At 49.2% G+C, this 14,191-nt stretch overlaps 1 protein-coding gene across 4 annotated transcripts in view; it reads right to left on the bottom strand.

Moving 5' to 3' along the window:
- YPEL1 (yippee like 1) overlaps positions 1–14,191 on the bottom strand; it is a 38,847-nt gene that overhangs the window by 12,617 nt on the left and 12,039 nt on the right. For 2 of the 4 annotated variants that reach the window (XR_013399543.1, XM_028827940.2), the window contains exon 2: positions 2,506–2,786. Coding sequence is in view for 3 of the 4 variants with exons in the window: in XM_028827940.2 (XP_028683773.1) it covers positions 2,506–2,622 (117 nt within the window). In the remaining variant the exon portion in view is untranslated. Of the gene's footprint in view, positions 1–2,501; positions 2,975–14,191 lie in introns of all 4 variants that reach the window. The other 2 variants (XM_077950750.1, XM_077950751.1) reach the window with 2 other exon arrangements.

Genomic DNA, 14,191 nt, shown 5'->3' with positions numbered 1-14,191 from the left:
GGGTTTCACCGTGTTAGCCAGGATGGTCTTGATCTCCTGACCTCGTGATCCGCCTGTCTTGGCCTCCCAAAGTGCTGGGATTACAGGCTTGAGCCACTGCGCCCGGCCATTTTTTTTTTTTTTTTTTTTTTGAGACGGAGTCTCGCTCTGTCGCCCGGGCTGGAGTGCAGTGGCCGGACCTCAGCTCACTGCAAGCTCCGCCTCCCGGGTTCCCGCCATTCTCCTGCCTCAGCCTCCCGAGTAGCTGGGACCACAGGCGCCCACCACCTCGCCCGGCTAGTTTTTTTCTATTTTTAGTAGAGACGGGGTTTCACCGTGTTAGCCAGGATGGTCTCGATCTCCTGACCTCGTGATCCGCCCGTCTCGGCCTCCCAAAGTGCTGGGATTACAGGCTTGAGCCACCGCGCCCGGCCTATTTTTTTGTATTTTTAATAGAGACTCTGTTTCACCATGTTAGCCATGCTGGTCTTAAACTCCTGACCTCAAGTGATCCACCCACCTTGGCCTTCCAGAGTGCTGGGATTACAGATGTAAGCCACCGTGCCCAGACAGGCTTCTGCTCTTGATACAATTTTTTTTTTTCTTTTTTAGACAGAGTTTCACTCTTGTTGCCCAGGCTGGAGTGCAGTGGTGCAATCTTGGCTCACCGCAAAGGCCGCCTCCCGGGTTCAAATGATTCTCCTGCCTCAGCCTCCCAAGTAGCTGGGATTACAGGTATGTGCCACTACACCCAGCTAATTTTGTATTTTTTTTTATTTTTGAGACGGAGTATCACTTTGTCACCCAGGCTGGAGTGCAGTGGCACTATCTCGGCTCGCTGCAACCTCTGCCTCCCGGGTTCACGCCATTCTCCTGCCTCAGCCTCCCAAGTAGCTGGGACTACAGGCACCCGCCACCAAGCCCAGCTAATTTTTTGTATTTTTAGTGGAGATGGGGTTTCACTGTGTTAGCCAGGATGGTCTCGATCTCCTGACCTCGTGATCTGCCTGCCTTGGCCTCCAAAAGTGCTGGGATTACAGGCGTGAGCCACTGTGCCTGGCCGTATTTTTTTTTTTTTCCAGTAGAGGCGGGGTTTCTTTTTTTTCTTTTTTTTTTTTTTTTTTGGAGACGGAGTCTCGCCCTGTTGCCCAGGCTGGAATGAATGCAGTGGTGCCATATTGGCTCACTGCAACCTCCGCCTCCCAGGTTCAAGCGATTCTCCTGCCCCAGCCTCCCAAGTAGCTAGGATTACAGGAGCACGCCACTACGCCCAGCTAACTTTTGTATTTTCAGTAGAGACGGGGTTTCACTATGTTGGTCAGGCTGGTCTCGAACTCTTGACCTCGTGATCCGCCAGTCTCGGCCTCCCAAAGTGCTGGGATTACAGGCGTGAGCCACCGCGCCCAACCGAGACGGGGTTTCTTCATGTTGGTCAGGCTGGTCTGGTCTCCAACTCCTGACCTCAGGTGATCCCCCCACCTAGATCTCCCAAAGTGCTGGGATTACAGGCGTGAGCCACCTTACCCAGCTGATACAATTTTTTTTTTTTTTTTTTTTTTTGAGACGGAGTCTCGCTCTGTCGCTGGGCTGGAGTGCAGTGGCCGGACCTCAGCTCACTGCAAGCTCCGCCTCCCGGGTTCCCGCCATTCTCCTGCCTCAGCCTCCCGAGTAGCTGGGACTACAGGCGCCCGCCACCTCACCCGGCTAGTTTTTTGTATTTTTTAGTAGAGACGGGGTTTCACCGTGTTAGCCAGGATGGTCTCGATCTCCCGACCTCGTGATCCGCCCGTCTCGGCCTCCCAAAGTGCTGGGATTACAGGCTTGAGCCACCGCGCCCGGCCTTAAAATTTCTTAATACCGGCCGGGTGCGGTGGCTCAAGCCTGTAATCCCAGCACTTTGGGAGGCCGAGACGGGCGGATCACGAGGTCGGGAGATCGAGACCATCCTGGCTAACACGGTGAAACCCCGTCTCTACTAAGAAATACAAAAAACTAGCCGGGCGAGGTGGCGGGCACCTGTAGTCCCAGCTACTCGGGAGGCTGAGGCAGGAGAATGGCGGGAACCCGGGAGGCGGAGCTTGCAGTGAGCTGAGATCCGGCCACTGCACTCCAGCCTGGGCGACAGAGCAAGACTCCATTTCAAAAAAAAAAAAAAAAAAATTTTTTTCTTAATACCCTTATTATGAAACTATTTCCACAGATTTTTCTAGACTTCTTTTGCTCATTCAGTCCTCTCTGGTTTTCTGCTCTGAGAAACAAGTGATTCACCTTGCCGCTCGTGATCCTGGCAGTCCCAGCTGCCTGGCCCTGGAAACCCACCCACCGTGCCAGGATCACATCTGAGATCGTGGCATAGCCACAGTTAACCATGCACAAAATGCTCACCAACACTGCCTAGAAGGCTCTAGACGTTCAGGACACAGCACACTCAGGAAGTCATGTGATACTTAAATATTCTTCCACTAAGTAGGTACTACAACAACAAATAATCATTGTGCTATCAGTTTTTTGGCATAAGCCACTTGCCTTGGAGATGAGCTCATCATGATTGGCCAGGTGTGCTCTGCAGTGGATGCAGCTGTACGTTCGGTGACAATTCGGCAGATACGCTTGGAAAGTTTTGGACTTTGTCATTTTCACCATCTCTCCTGGGCACTCCTCACTTAGCTCAGGGCTGGTTCTAGAAGAACCGCGGCTCTGCTGGCCTCTCTGACAAAAGAAACACTGGAAAATGCACGCAAGAGCCGTCGTTGTCCAGGAGGGCGTGTGGCCCTGTCCACACAGCTGGGACGAGAGAAAAACGTAACCTGTCAACCAATCAGACAAAGTGGTGGGTTACAGAGAGAACATGCGTGTGAAGGAGGCACGTATGGGATTCATGTATTGCGAAGTAAACACGCGGGGGGTGGGGGCGGCAGGACTGGAAGTTAAAGATCTTTTTTTTGTTGAGATGAAGGCTCACTCCACTGCGCAGGCTGGAATGCAGTGGCGCAATCTCAGGTCACTGCAACCTCCTCCTCCTGGGTTCAGGCGATTCTCCTGCCTCAGCCTCCGAGTAGCTGGGACTACAGGAACACGCCACCACACCCGGCCTCCCAAAGTGCTGGGATTACAAGCGCCACTGCGTCTATCAAGATCCAACTCTTTAGTATCAATTGTAGACAAAATGAACACTGAGCCCATGCCACTGCTTAACCAGTTTACATTAAGTTGGAAGTGAAAAAGTGAACTCCTTTTACATGCAAATAATTTGAGAAAAACATTGATTCAAGTTCTTCTTATACCAGGTTTGCCTTTGGGAAACATGAAAGAAGAGGCGGAACCAAGACTTCTAGTGAGCGGGCCCAGTGGCAGGGCCAGATGCACCCCACCCCGAATCTGGGAACTCACCATGCAGGCCACTAGGACACTGAGGAATGTGAGGGATGGGTCCAGTATTATTTAATCTTTAAGAAATTCCAGTCCTGAAATAAACCCTCATGTATGGTCAAATGATCTTCAACAAGGGTGTCAAGACCATTCGATGGGGAAAGGACAGTCTTTCAACAAATGGTGTCACAACAACTGGATGTCCGCCTGCAAAAATATAAAGCTGGACTCCTACCTAACACCGTATACAAATTAACTCAAAATAAAAGACCTAACTGTGAGAGCCAAGACTATAAAACTCTTAGAAGGAAACACAGGGGAAAAGCTTCATGACACTGGATTTGGCAATGATCTCTTGGATGCGATACCAAAAGCAGGGGCAGCAAAAGAAAAATAGACACATTAGACTTCGTGAAAATGTACAACTTTTGACTCGATGCAGCGCTCACACCTGTGGTCCCAGCACTTTGGGAGGCTGAGGTGGGTGGACCACTGGAGCCCAGGAGCTCAAAACCAGCCTGGGTAACAAAGAAATACCTAATCTCAACTAAAAATACACAAAATTAGCAGGGTGTGGTCCCTGTGCCTGTGGTCCCAGCTACTTGGGACAGCTGAGTGGGGAGGATGGCTCGAGCCTGGGAAATTGAGGCTGAAATGGGTTGAGATCGTCCAACTGCACTCCAGCCTAAGCAACAGAGCGAAACCCTGTCTCTAAACAAATAAATAAAAACTTTTGTGCTTCAAAGGATACTATCAACAGAGGCAACCCAGAGAATGAGGGAAAGTATTTTAAAATCATATACCTGATAAGGTATTAATATCTAGAACACATATATTCTATTTAATTCTCTCTATACATATTCTCTATATATCTATATTCTCTATCCTAGTTATTGGAATATGTCAAAAAACAAAAAACAAAAACTCCTACAACTCAGCAAAACAAACAAACTGGTTAAAAAAATGGATAAAGGGCCAGGCGTGGGCCGGGCACAGTGGCTCATGCCTGTAATCGCAGCACTTTGGGAGGCCAAGGTGGGTGGATCACAAGGTCAGGAGATCGAGACCATCCTGGCTAACACGGTGAAACCCTGTCTCTACTAAAAATACAAAAAATTAGCCAGGCGTGGTGGCGGGCGCCTGTAGTCCCAGCTACTCGGGAGGCTGAGGCAGGAGAATGGCGTGAACCTGAGGGAGGTGGAGCTTGCAGTGAGCCAAGATCGCACTATTGCACTCCAGCCTGGGCGACAGAGCGAGACTCTGTCTCAAAAAAAAAAAAAAGAAAGAAAGAAAGAAACAGGGCCAGGCGTGGTGGCTCATACCTGTAATCCCAGCACTTTGGGAGGCTGAGGCAGGTGGATCACCTGAAGTCAGGAGTTGGAGACCACCCTGGTCAACATGGCAAAACCCCATCTCTACTAAAAATACAAAAGTTAACTAGGAGTGGTGGCAGGAGCCTGTAATCCCAGCTACTTGGGAGGCTGAGGCAGGAGAATCGCTGGAACCCAGGAGGCCGAGGTTGCAGTGAGCCGAGATCACATCACTGCACTCCACCCTGGGTGACAGAGTGAGACTCCGTCTCAAAAAAAAAAAAAAAAAAGGAAATGGATAAAGGATGTATATATCTATATTCTCTATATACTCTAGTTATTAGAATATATTAAAAAAAACTCAGCAAAAAGAAACATAATCTGAGTGAAAAATGGACAAAGGACCTATTATCTATATTCTATACAGTTATTAGAATGTATTTAAGAAACTCCTGGCCGGGCGCGGTGGCTCAAGCCTGTAATTCCAGCACTTTGGGAGGCCGAGACAGGTGGATCATGAGGTCAGATCGAGACCATCCTGGCTAAAACAGTGAAACCCCATCTCTACTAAAAAATACAAAAAACTAGCCGGGCGCGGTGGCGGGCGCCTGTAGTCCCAGCTACTCGGGAGGCTGAGGCAGGAGAATGGCGGGAACCCGGGAGGCGGAGCTTGCAGTGAGCTGAGATCCGGCCACTGCACTCCAGCCTGGGCGACAGAGCAAGACTCCGTCTCAAAAAAAAAAAAAAAAAAAAAAAAAAAACTCCTACAACTCAGCAAAACAACCCCAATCTGATTAAAAACGGACAAAGGACTTATGTAAATATTTCTCCGAAGAAGATACACAAATGCCCTACAAGCATATGAAAAGATGCTCCATGTCACTGATCCTGAGGGAGGCAGATGAGGACACGCTGAGACACCACCGCACACCCTCTAGGACAGCTACTATCAACACACACATGGAAGATAAGCGTTGGTGAGGATGTGGAGGAATCGGAATCTCCTGCATTGCGGGTAAAAACGTAAAATGCTGGAGGCACTATGGGAAACAGTATGGTAATTCCTCAAAAAATGAAACAGAATTACCATGGGCTCCAGCAATTCCACTGCTGGGTATAAATCCACAACAACGGAAAACAGGGTCTCAAAGCCACGTCTGCACACCCACGCTCACAGCAGCATTATCCACAACCGCCACGGGGGGGAAGCAGCAGAGTGTCCCTCCACAAACGGGCAGCCTCAAAATCAAAATGCGGCATCTGCATACAATGGAATTGTTATCCAGCCTTTAAAAGGAAGGGACTCCTGTCACAGCTACAACATGGAGGAACCCTGAGGACACTATGCTCAGTGAAGTAAGCCAGTCACAAAGGACAAATATTGTATGAGGTCCCTAGAGTAGTGGGACTCAGAGACAGAAAGAGCTGCCCGGGGCAGGGGAGTCCCCGCTTCATGGGTGCCGTGGTTCAGTTCTGCAACATGAAGAGTTCTGGAGGTTGGAGGGTGGTGATGGCTGTACAAAAATGTGAATATATTTAATGTCACTGAACTGTATAATTAGAAATGGTTAAGACGGTAAGAGTTATGGGTACTGACCACAATTATTTTAAAGAAGAGTGTATCGTTTTTACATTTCTAAGGTCTCATTAACAAAAGAAGATAAGTCCATGACTGATGCTGTCATCATTGGCACCAGGGATGTGAGTTTTCCCGGTGGCACCACCCCAGCTCAGCCCGTGACGGGGGCCTGCAGAGCGTCAGGCACACCGGATTTTCTTTCAGGCCCAACAGAAGAGCAAGGGTTTCCCCAAATTCAAGAGCACAGGTCTGGGAAGAAGAGTCAAGCGCTAGCAGCGTCCTCGCACCTGCTCTTCCTGAAACGCACCCCTCACACCCCCACCCCATGTGACCTCTGCTCTGGTGGCAACCTGTCCTGTGCCCCTCCGTGGGACGACAACCAGGACGGCGTCCACCCCCCAACCTGCACAGGCACGCCTGCATTAGAAGGTTTGAAGATGTGCATGGGCACAACGCAGTGTGTGTAATTGTGTGAACGGAAGACACAAATGGCCTGTGGCTGCCACCCAGGATGGAACTGGGACCCGGTCACCACGGTGCTGCTGTGCCCTTCCTCGGTGCCCCGGCCTGAGACGCTGCCTAACTTGGACTTGGTGCTTCTTGGTCTTTGCTTGTCCTGATGGCTGTGCCCCGTGTGTGGCCCTGAGCCACACTGCTGCCTGTTCCGTGTTTTGAACTTGACACCGACAATTCTGAGACTTCTCTGCTGGTGTGCAGCAAAGTCTGCCTCTGTCCCCTTGTGCAGCTGGGCCCCCTTTACCTGGTGTCCCGCCAGATACACCGCATGCAGCTACTGATGGGGTGTGGATGTGTATCGGCTCGCAGGCTGGCTACTAAATGGTGCTGCTGTCGCTGTCACCTCTCCTGAGCCGCTCAGGCAGGTGTTTCATTGGAACAATCCCAGGAGCAGATGCCCGTGCACCTAGCGGCGACCTCCCAAGTGCTGGTGACAAGGTCATCCTGCCAGCAACGAACAAGAGTCCCTGCTGATCTTTATCCTGCCAACTCGACATGGTCAAATGCTAACATTTCTGCTGCCTGGCAGGTATAAGGCGGCAGCATCTCACTGTGTGGCTTTAATCTGCTTCAACCTGACCGTACAGGTGGGCACCTTTTCTGGTTCCTCCTTTTCAAATCTTGGTCACATTTTCTATTAGCTGCTGGTCCTTTCCTTATTGATTTGTAGAAGTAAGTGATAGATTCTGAAAACCAAAGTATGCATTAAGCCATATGGGTCGTGGAATTATAAGCATTACTGGAATGTGGCCATGACTGTGCCTGTGATGGAAACTTCAGGAAACTATAGTATAATGGATATACATATAGTATACGGATAAAATGGATATGCCATATACACACACACACATACACACACACATACATATATGTGTGGATTATGTATGTACATGTGCATTAACGGGTTTCAAGTTCTCTAAAATAAAAAGTGTAAATAGACAAAAATACTATTAAGGTTGGGCGCGGCAGCTCATGCCTGTAATCCCAGCACTTTGGGAGGCCTAGGCAGGCGGATCACGAGGTCAGGGGTTCGAGACCATCCTGGCCAATATGGTAAAAACCCTGTCTCTATTAAAAATACAAAAATGAGCTGGGCGTGGTGCCGTGTGCCTGTAGTCCCAGCTACTCGGGAGGCTGAGGCAGGAGAATTACTTGAACCTGGGAGGCAGAGGCTGCAGTGAGCCGAGATTGCACCACTGCACTCCAGCCTGGTCACAGAGCAAGACTCCATCTCAAGAAAACAAACAAATATAAACAAACAAACATGCTGCTTACTATGTATAGTTCAAATAAAAAACATCAAAGGTACATTTTTAATTAAAAATTTTTTTTAAAAATTTATTTTATTTTACTTTTTTTGAGATGGAGTCTCTGTTGCCCAGGCTGGAGTGCAGAGGTGCTACCTCTGCTCACCGCAACCTCTGCCTCCCGGGTTCAAGTGATTCTCCTGCCTCAGCCCCAGCCTCCCAAGCAGCTGGGATTACAGGCATGCACCACCACGCCCAGCTAATTTTGTATTTTTAGTAGCGACGGGGTTTCTCCATGTTGGTCAGGCTGATCTTGAACTCCCAACCTGAGGTGATCCACCTACCTTGGGCCCCCAAAATGCTGGGATTACAGGCGTGAGCCACTGCGTCCAGCCCTACGCCCGACTAATTTTTGTATTTTTAGTAGAGACGGGGTTTCACCATGTTGGCCAGGCTGGTCTCAAACTCCTGGCCTCAAGTGATCTGCCTGACTCGGCCCCCCAGAGTGCTGGGATTACAAGCGTGAGCCCCCGCACCCGGCCTAAAAGGTACATTTTTAAAAAAGAGGTGACTTAAGATTTCATAGACACGAACGTTTTGTAAAACTATGATAACCCAAATACTTGGACCAGGCCTCTCCTGAGAAGAACCAACAATGCTGACAAAATAAAAGGAGGTTTTCTTAAAGGCATCCAGGGGCTGACGACAGTGAGGAATCGCCAGGCACCATCTGGGGATAGCAGAAACCAGAGGGTCGAGCCAAGCCGCTCTTGCCCTGAAAACATCTGCCCCCATCCAGCCACCCCCGGCCTCTGATAAGAAGTCCAAGGCTGGTCCCCTCTACAGAGCAGTGATCACAGGACAGCCCTCACAGGACGTATGGCCCAAATTCACACCGGTGAGAAGATTCCCAAAGCTCACAGTTGATGGATTTAGTTTAACATGGCGTTAGGCCGACAGCACCCCGAGGTACCTGGCAGAAGGAAGCGTAAACCTAGTTTGGAGGAAGTATCTTATCCTAGATCTGAAAAATCCCCACAAGTCATTTCTCCAGGACAATGAGTAATGCAGTCAACAGTAACCACACATTCATGGAAACAATGCCCCAGGAGCAAAGACAGAAAAGGCCAGCACCAGGACCAGATCCAGAGACTCAACATCTCAACGACCTGAGGCAGACCATGAGGCTCCTCTACTTACTATATTCACTGAGGAAACCGGTAAGCTTGAAACTATATGTAAGGAATAGCAAATGAGAAAAAAAAATGACCTTGCAGAAAAACAGGAGTAGAAATTCTAGAAATAAACAGCATTAAGGCCAATGGGTTTAACAGGAATAAAAGAATAAAAAGAGAATACATACACTGAAGATACGTCAGAATAAATTATGCTTAAGAAAGAAAAGTGAGAGGCCAGGCACGGTGGCTCATGCCCTGGTAATCCCAGCACTTTGGGAGGCCAAGGTGGGGAGGTGGGTCACGAGGTCAGGAGTTCAAGACCAGCCTGGCCAACATGGTGAAACCCCATCTCTACTAAAAATATAAAACATTAGCTGGGCATGGTGGCGGGTGCCTGTAGTCCCAGCTACTAGGGAGGCTGAGGCAGGAGAGCTGCTTGAACCCGGGAGGCAGAGGTTGCATTGAGCTGAGATTGTGCCACTGCACTCGAGCCTGGGTGACAGAGTGAGACTCTGTCTCAAAAAAAAAAAAAAAAAAAAAAAAAAAAGGCCGGGCGCGGTGGCTCAAGCCTGTAATCTCAGCACTTTGGGAGGCCGAGACGGGTGGATCACGAGGTCAGGAGATCGAGACCATCCTGGTTAACACGGTGAAACCCCGTCTCTACTAAAAAATACAAAAAACTAGCCGGGTGAGGTGGCGGGCGTCTGTAGTCCCAGCTACTCGGGAGGCTGAGGCAGGAGAATGGCGTGAACCCGGGAGGCGGAGCTTGCAGTGAGCTGAGATCCGGCCACTGCACTCCAGCCTGGGTGACAGAGCGAGACTCCGTCTCAAAAAAAAAAAAAAAAAAAAAAAAAAAAAGTGAGAAAGGTGGGAAATATGAGTTTTAAACTAAGAGACTTGAAGCAGGGAGAGATGACATTTATTTGGATTTCAGAAGGTTGAGGCAAGAGGAAAATGGGGTAGAGGCACTTTGTGAATAATTGATGATTGCGGATTCTCCAGAATTAAGGAAAGCTACAAATCCACAGACTTAAAAAGCCCAACAGTCCTAAAGCAGGATAAATAAAAATAAAGCCACAGCTAGAGAAATAATGAAACTGCAGAACACCAAAGATAAAGGGGAAAAAAGTCTTAAAAATGTCCAGAGGAAGGAAAAATGACCTGTTCAACAGAACAAGCTCCCAGGTAAAACAACAGAACCCAAAAGGCAGCAGAGAAAGGAACTAGTATGATTCTGAAAGATAATAACTGATATCTCCGATTTTACATTCAGTGAAAATATCTTTCAAGAAGTGGGGCAAAGGCGGGACATAGTGGCTCACACCTGTCATCCCAGCACTTTGGGAGGCCAAGGCAGAAGGATTGCTTGAGCCCAGGAGTTTGAGACCAGCCTGGGGAACAGTGAGACCCTGTCTCTATTAAAAAAAAAAAAGTTTTTTTCAATTAGCCAAGTGTGGTGTCGCATGTCTGTGGTCCCAGCTACTAGGGAGGTGAGAGGATTGCTTGAGTCCAGGGGGTCGAGGCTGCAATGAGCAGAGATTGTGCCACCGCACTTAGCCTGGGTAATGAGTGAGACCCTGTCTCAAAGAAGAAAATAAAAGAAAAGAGAAAAGAAAAGAAGAGGCCAGGCACGGTAGCTCATGCCTGTAATCCCAGCACTTTGGGAGGCTGGGGCGGGCGGATCACGAGGTCAGGAGATGGAGACCATCCTAACACGATTAAACCCTGTCTCTACTAAAAATACAAACAATTAGCTGGGCATGTCAATGGGCGCCTGTGGTCCCAGCTACTCGGGAGGCTGAGGCAGGAGAATGGTGTGAACCCGGGAGGTGGAGCTTACAGTAAGCTGAGATTGTGCCACTGCACTCCAGCCTGGGCGACAGAGCGAGACTCGGTCAATCAATCAATCAATCAAAGAAAGAAGAGGGTTGGACTGGCACAAGATACAAAAACAGGCCAATGCGATGTGAAAGTGAGCCCGGAAACAGACCACAGGTGGCCACAGACAGCACAGAGGGGCACTGCAGCGTCCGGAGAACAGTTTTCCAGGGGAATACTGCTGGGCCACTGTGCATCTGCAGGATAAGAGAAACCAAGCTGGGGGCCGGGCGCGGTGGCTCAAGCCTGTAATCCCAGCACTTTGGGAGGCCGAGACGGGCGGATCACGAGGTCAGGAGATCGAGACCATCCTGGCTAACACGGTGAAACCCCGTCTCTACTAAAAAATACAAAAAAAAAAGTAGCCGGGTGAGGTGGCGGGCGCCTGTAGTCCCAGCTACTCGGGAGGCTGAGGCAGGAGAATGGCGTAAACCTGGGAGGCGGAGCTTACAGTGAGCTGAAATCCGGCCACTGCACCCCAGCCTGGGCGGCAGAGCAAGACTCCGTCTCAAAAAAAAAAAAAAAGAGAAACCAAGCTGGATCCCATTCCATAAACAAAATCACCAGTTCATCACATTTCTCAACAGAGATGACCATCGAGCAGGAATTCTGTGGAATAAATGTCTGTACAAAGGTATACACATGTAAACACATACACACAATCTTTTTTTTTTTTTTTTTTTTTGAGATGGAGTCTCGCTCTGTTGCCCAGACTGGAGTGCAGTGACCGGATCTCAGCTCACTGCAAGCTCCGCCTCCCGGGTTTACGCCATTCTCCTGCCTCAGCCTCCCGAGTAGCTGGGACTACAGGCGCCCGCCACCTCGCCCGGCTAGTTTTTTGTATTTTTTACTAGAGACAGGGTTTCACCGTGTTAACCAGGATGGTCTCTATCTCCTGACCTTGTGATCCGCCCGTCTCGGCCTCCCAAAGTGCTGGGATTACAGGCTTGAGCCACCGCGCCCGGCCACACACGCCATCTTCTAAATGAATTCCATTTCTTTCTCCAATATTATGTTAAAGAACTTCTGAAAAAGTCTGCCTACATTGGACATTCCTGATGGGTGATTCCCCAAACCTTAAACTCTTTTTCTTACTAGCTGTTATTAAGTCATCTTGTGCTAATCCTGAAATTTTCCCTTGGGTTTCTTAGAATCAAGAAGACCTCACATTTAGCGTTAACACAGTACATTTTATTAGATCTTATCTGTTGCCCTGAACTACTGGGCCCTTCATGAATCTGAACCCTGCCATCTCTTCCATCTGGCATCTCTTCGATGAAACTTGCTGACATGCCCTGGGGAGGTCACGGGGACAGGTATCAGTTCGGTCACCACCCTCCAGGAGCCCAGCACCATCTCCACCTCTGCTTTCCTGTCCACATGTCTCACATGGTGCATGAGGACATCATGTGACAACTTGTCAGTACCTTATTCATATCCACGCATGTTCCACCAATTAATGGAAGAAGTGTTCTGACTTCACTTCTTACTGAACTCATGTTGAATCTTTGTGACATTTTCACCTAAGTTTCTCTTTTTACTAAAATGAGACTTAAATTAATAAACTTTTGTTTGTCTCTTCTCCTTTCCCTGGACTTCCCTTTAACAAAGATACTAAGAATATGAAGTGAAGCAGCTGAGAGAGACAGGAAACTTATTCCCAAACTGCGTATTCAGGTCTCTAGCGTTCAGAATCCCTGCTCCAAGTGACTTGAGTAGAGAGCTACAGAAACCGCCCTTCATTTTGTTCATCATTTAAAAATAAGTAATATCGGCCGGGTGTGGTGATTCACGCCTGTAATCCCAACAATTTGGGAGGCTGAGGTGGGAGGATCACTTGAGGTCAGGAGCTTGAGACCAGCCTGGACAACATGGCGAAACCCCGTCTCTATTGCAAATACAAGAATCAGCCAGACCTGGTGGTGGGTGCCTGTAATCCCAGCTACTTGAGGGGGCAGAGCCAGGAGAATCGCTCGAACCTGGGAGACGGAGGTTGCAGTGAACCAACATCATGCCACTGCACTCCAGCCTGGGCAACAGAGTGAGACTCCGTCCCAAAAAAAGGGGGGTGGGGGTCATTTGCCAAGGGTTTTGTTTTGAATTTCTAAATGCCATGAATGCCTAACTGCAGATCATCTTTTGAAAAGCCACAGCCCTCACCCCACAGTCAGTAACCCCGGGGGCCAGCACTGGTGCACATCGCTTGTCCTTCCACAAGGGACACCTGTGTTGGGAGTAACAGGGCAGAGGAAGTGAGGACCCTGGGCAGGAGGGGGTGCCAACGACTTCTAGGGGGGTTAAAATTAATTTTGTTTTAGATATGCTGCCCAGGCTGGAGTGCAGTGGCTATTTACAGGCATTTTCAGCCTAGGCCTGTTCACCTCTCTTTAGGCAACCTGGTGGTCCCCTGCTCCTGGGAGGTCACCATATTGATGCCTAACTTAGTGTGGACAACAGATTGGCATAGTGCACTACAACCCAGAACTCCTGGGTTCAAGTGATCCCCCCACCTCAGCCTCCCGAGTTGCTGGGACTACAGCATTGCGTGCTGTGCTTGGCAGGGGATTTAATTTAATTTTTTTTTTTTTTTTGAGACAGAGTCTCACTCTGTCGTCCAGGCTGGAGCAGCCGCACGATCTCGGTTCACTGCAGCCTCAGCCTCTGCCTCCTGGGTTCAAGCCATTCTTCCACCTCAGCTTCCTGAATAGCTGGGATTACAGGTGCAGGCCACCACACTCAGCTAATTTTTGCATTTTTAGGAGAGACAGGGTTTTGCCATGTTAGCCAGGCTGGTCTCAAACTCCTGACCTCAGGTGATCTGCCCGCCTCAACCTCCCAAAGTGCTAGGATTACAGGTGTGAGCCACTGTGCCTGGCTGGAATTTAACTTAATTAATTTTAATTTTTTTTGAGGCAGAGTCTCATTCTGTCCCCCCAAGACTGGAGTGCAGTGGCAGGATCTCGGCTCACTGCAATCTCCGCCTCCCGGGTTCAAGTGATTCTCCTGCCTAAGCTCCTGAGTAGCTGGGTCTACAGGCGCCCGGCACCACATCCAGCTAATTTTTTGTATTTTTAGTAGAGACGGGGTTTCACCACGTTAGCCAGGCTGGTCTCGAACTCCTGACCTCAGGTGATC

Source organism: Macaca mulatta, chromosome 10, assembly GCF_049350105.2.
Source record: "Macaca mulatta isolate MMU2019108-1 chromosome 10, T2T-MMU8v2.0, whole genome shotgun sequence".
Lineage (NCBI taxonomy): Eukaryota > Metazoa > Chordata > Mammalia > Primates > Cercopithecidae > Macaca > Macaca mulatta.
This window is presented reverse-complemented; position numbering and strand designations above follow the sequence as displayed.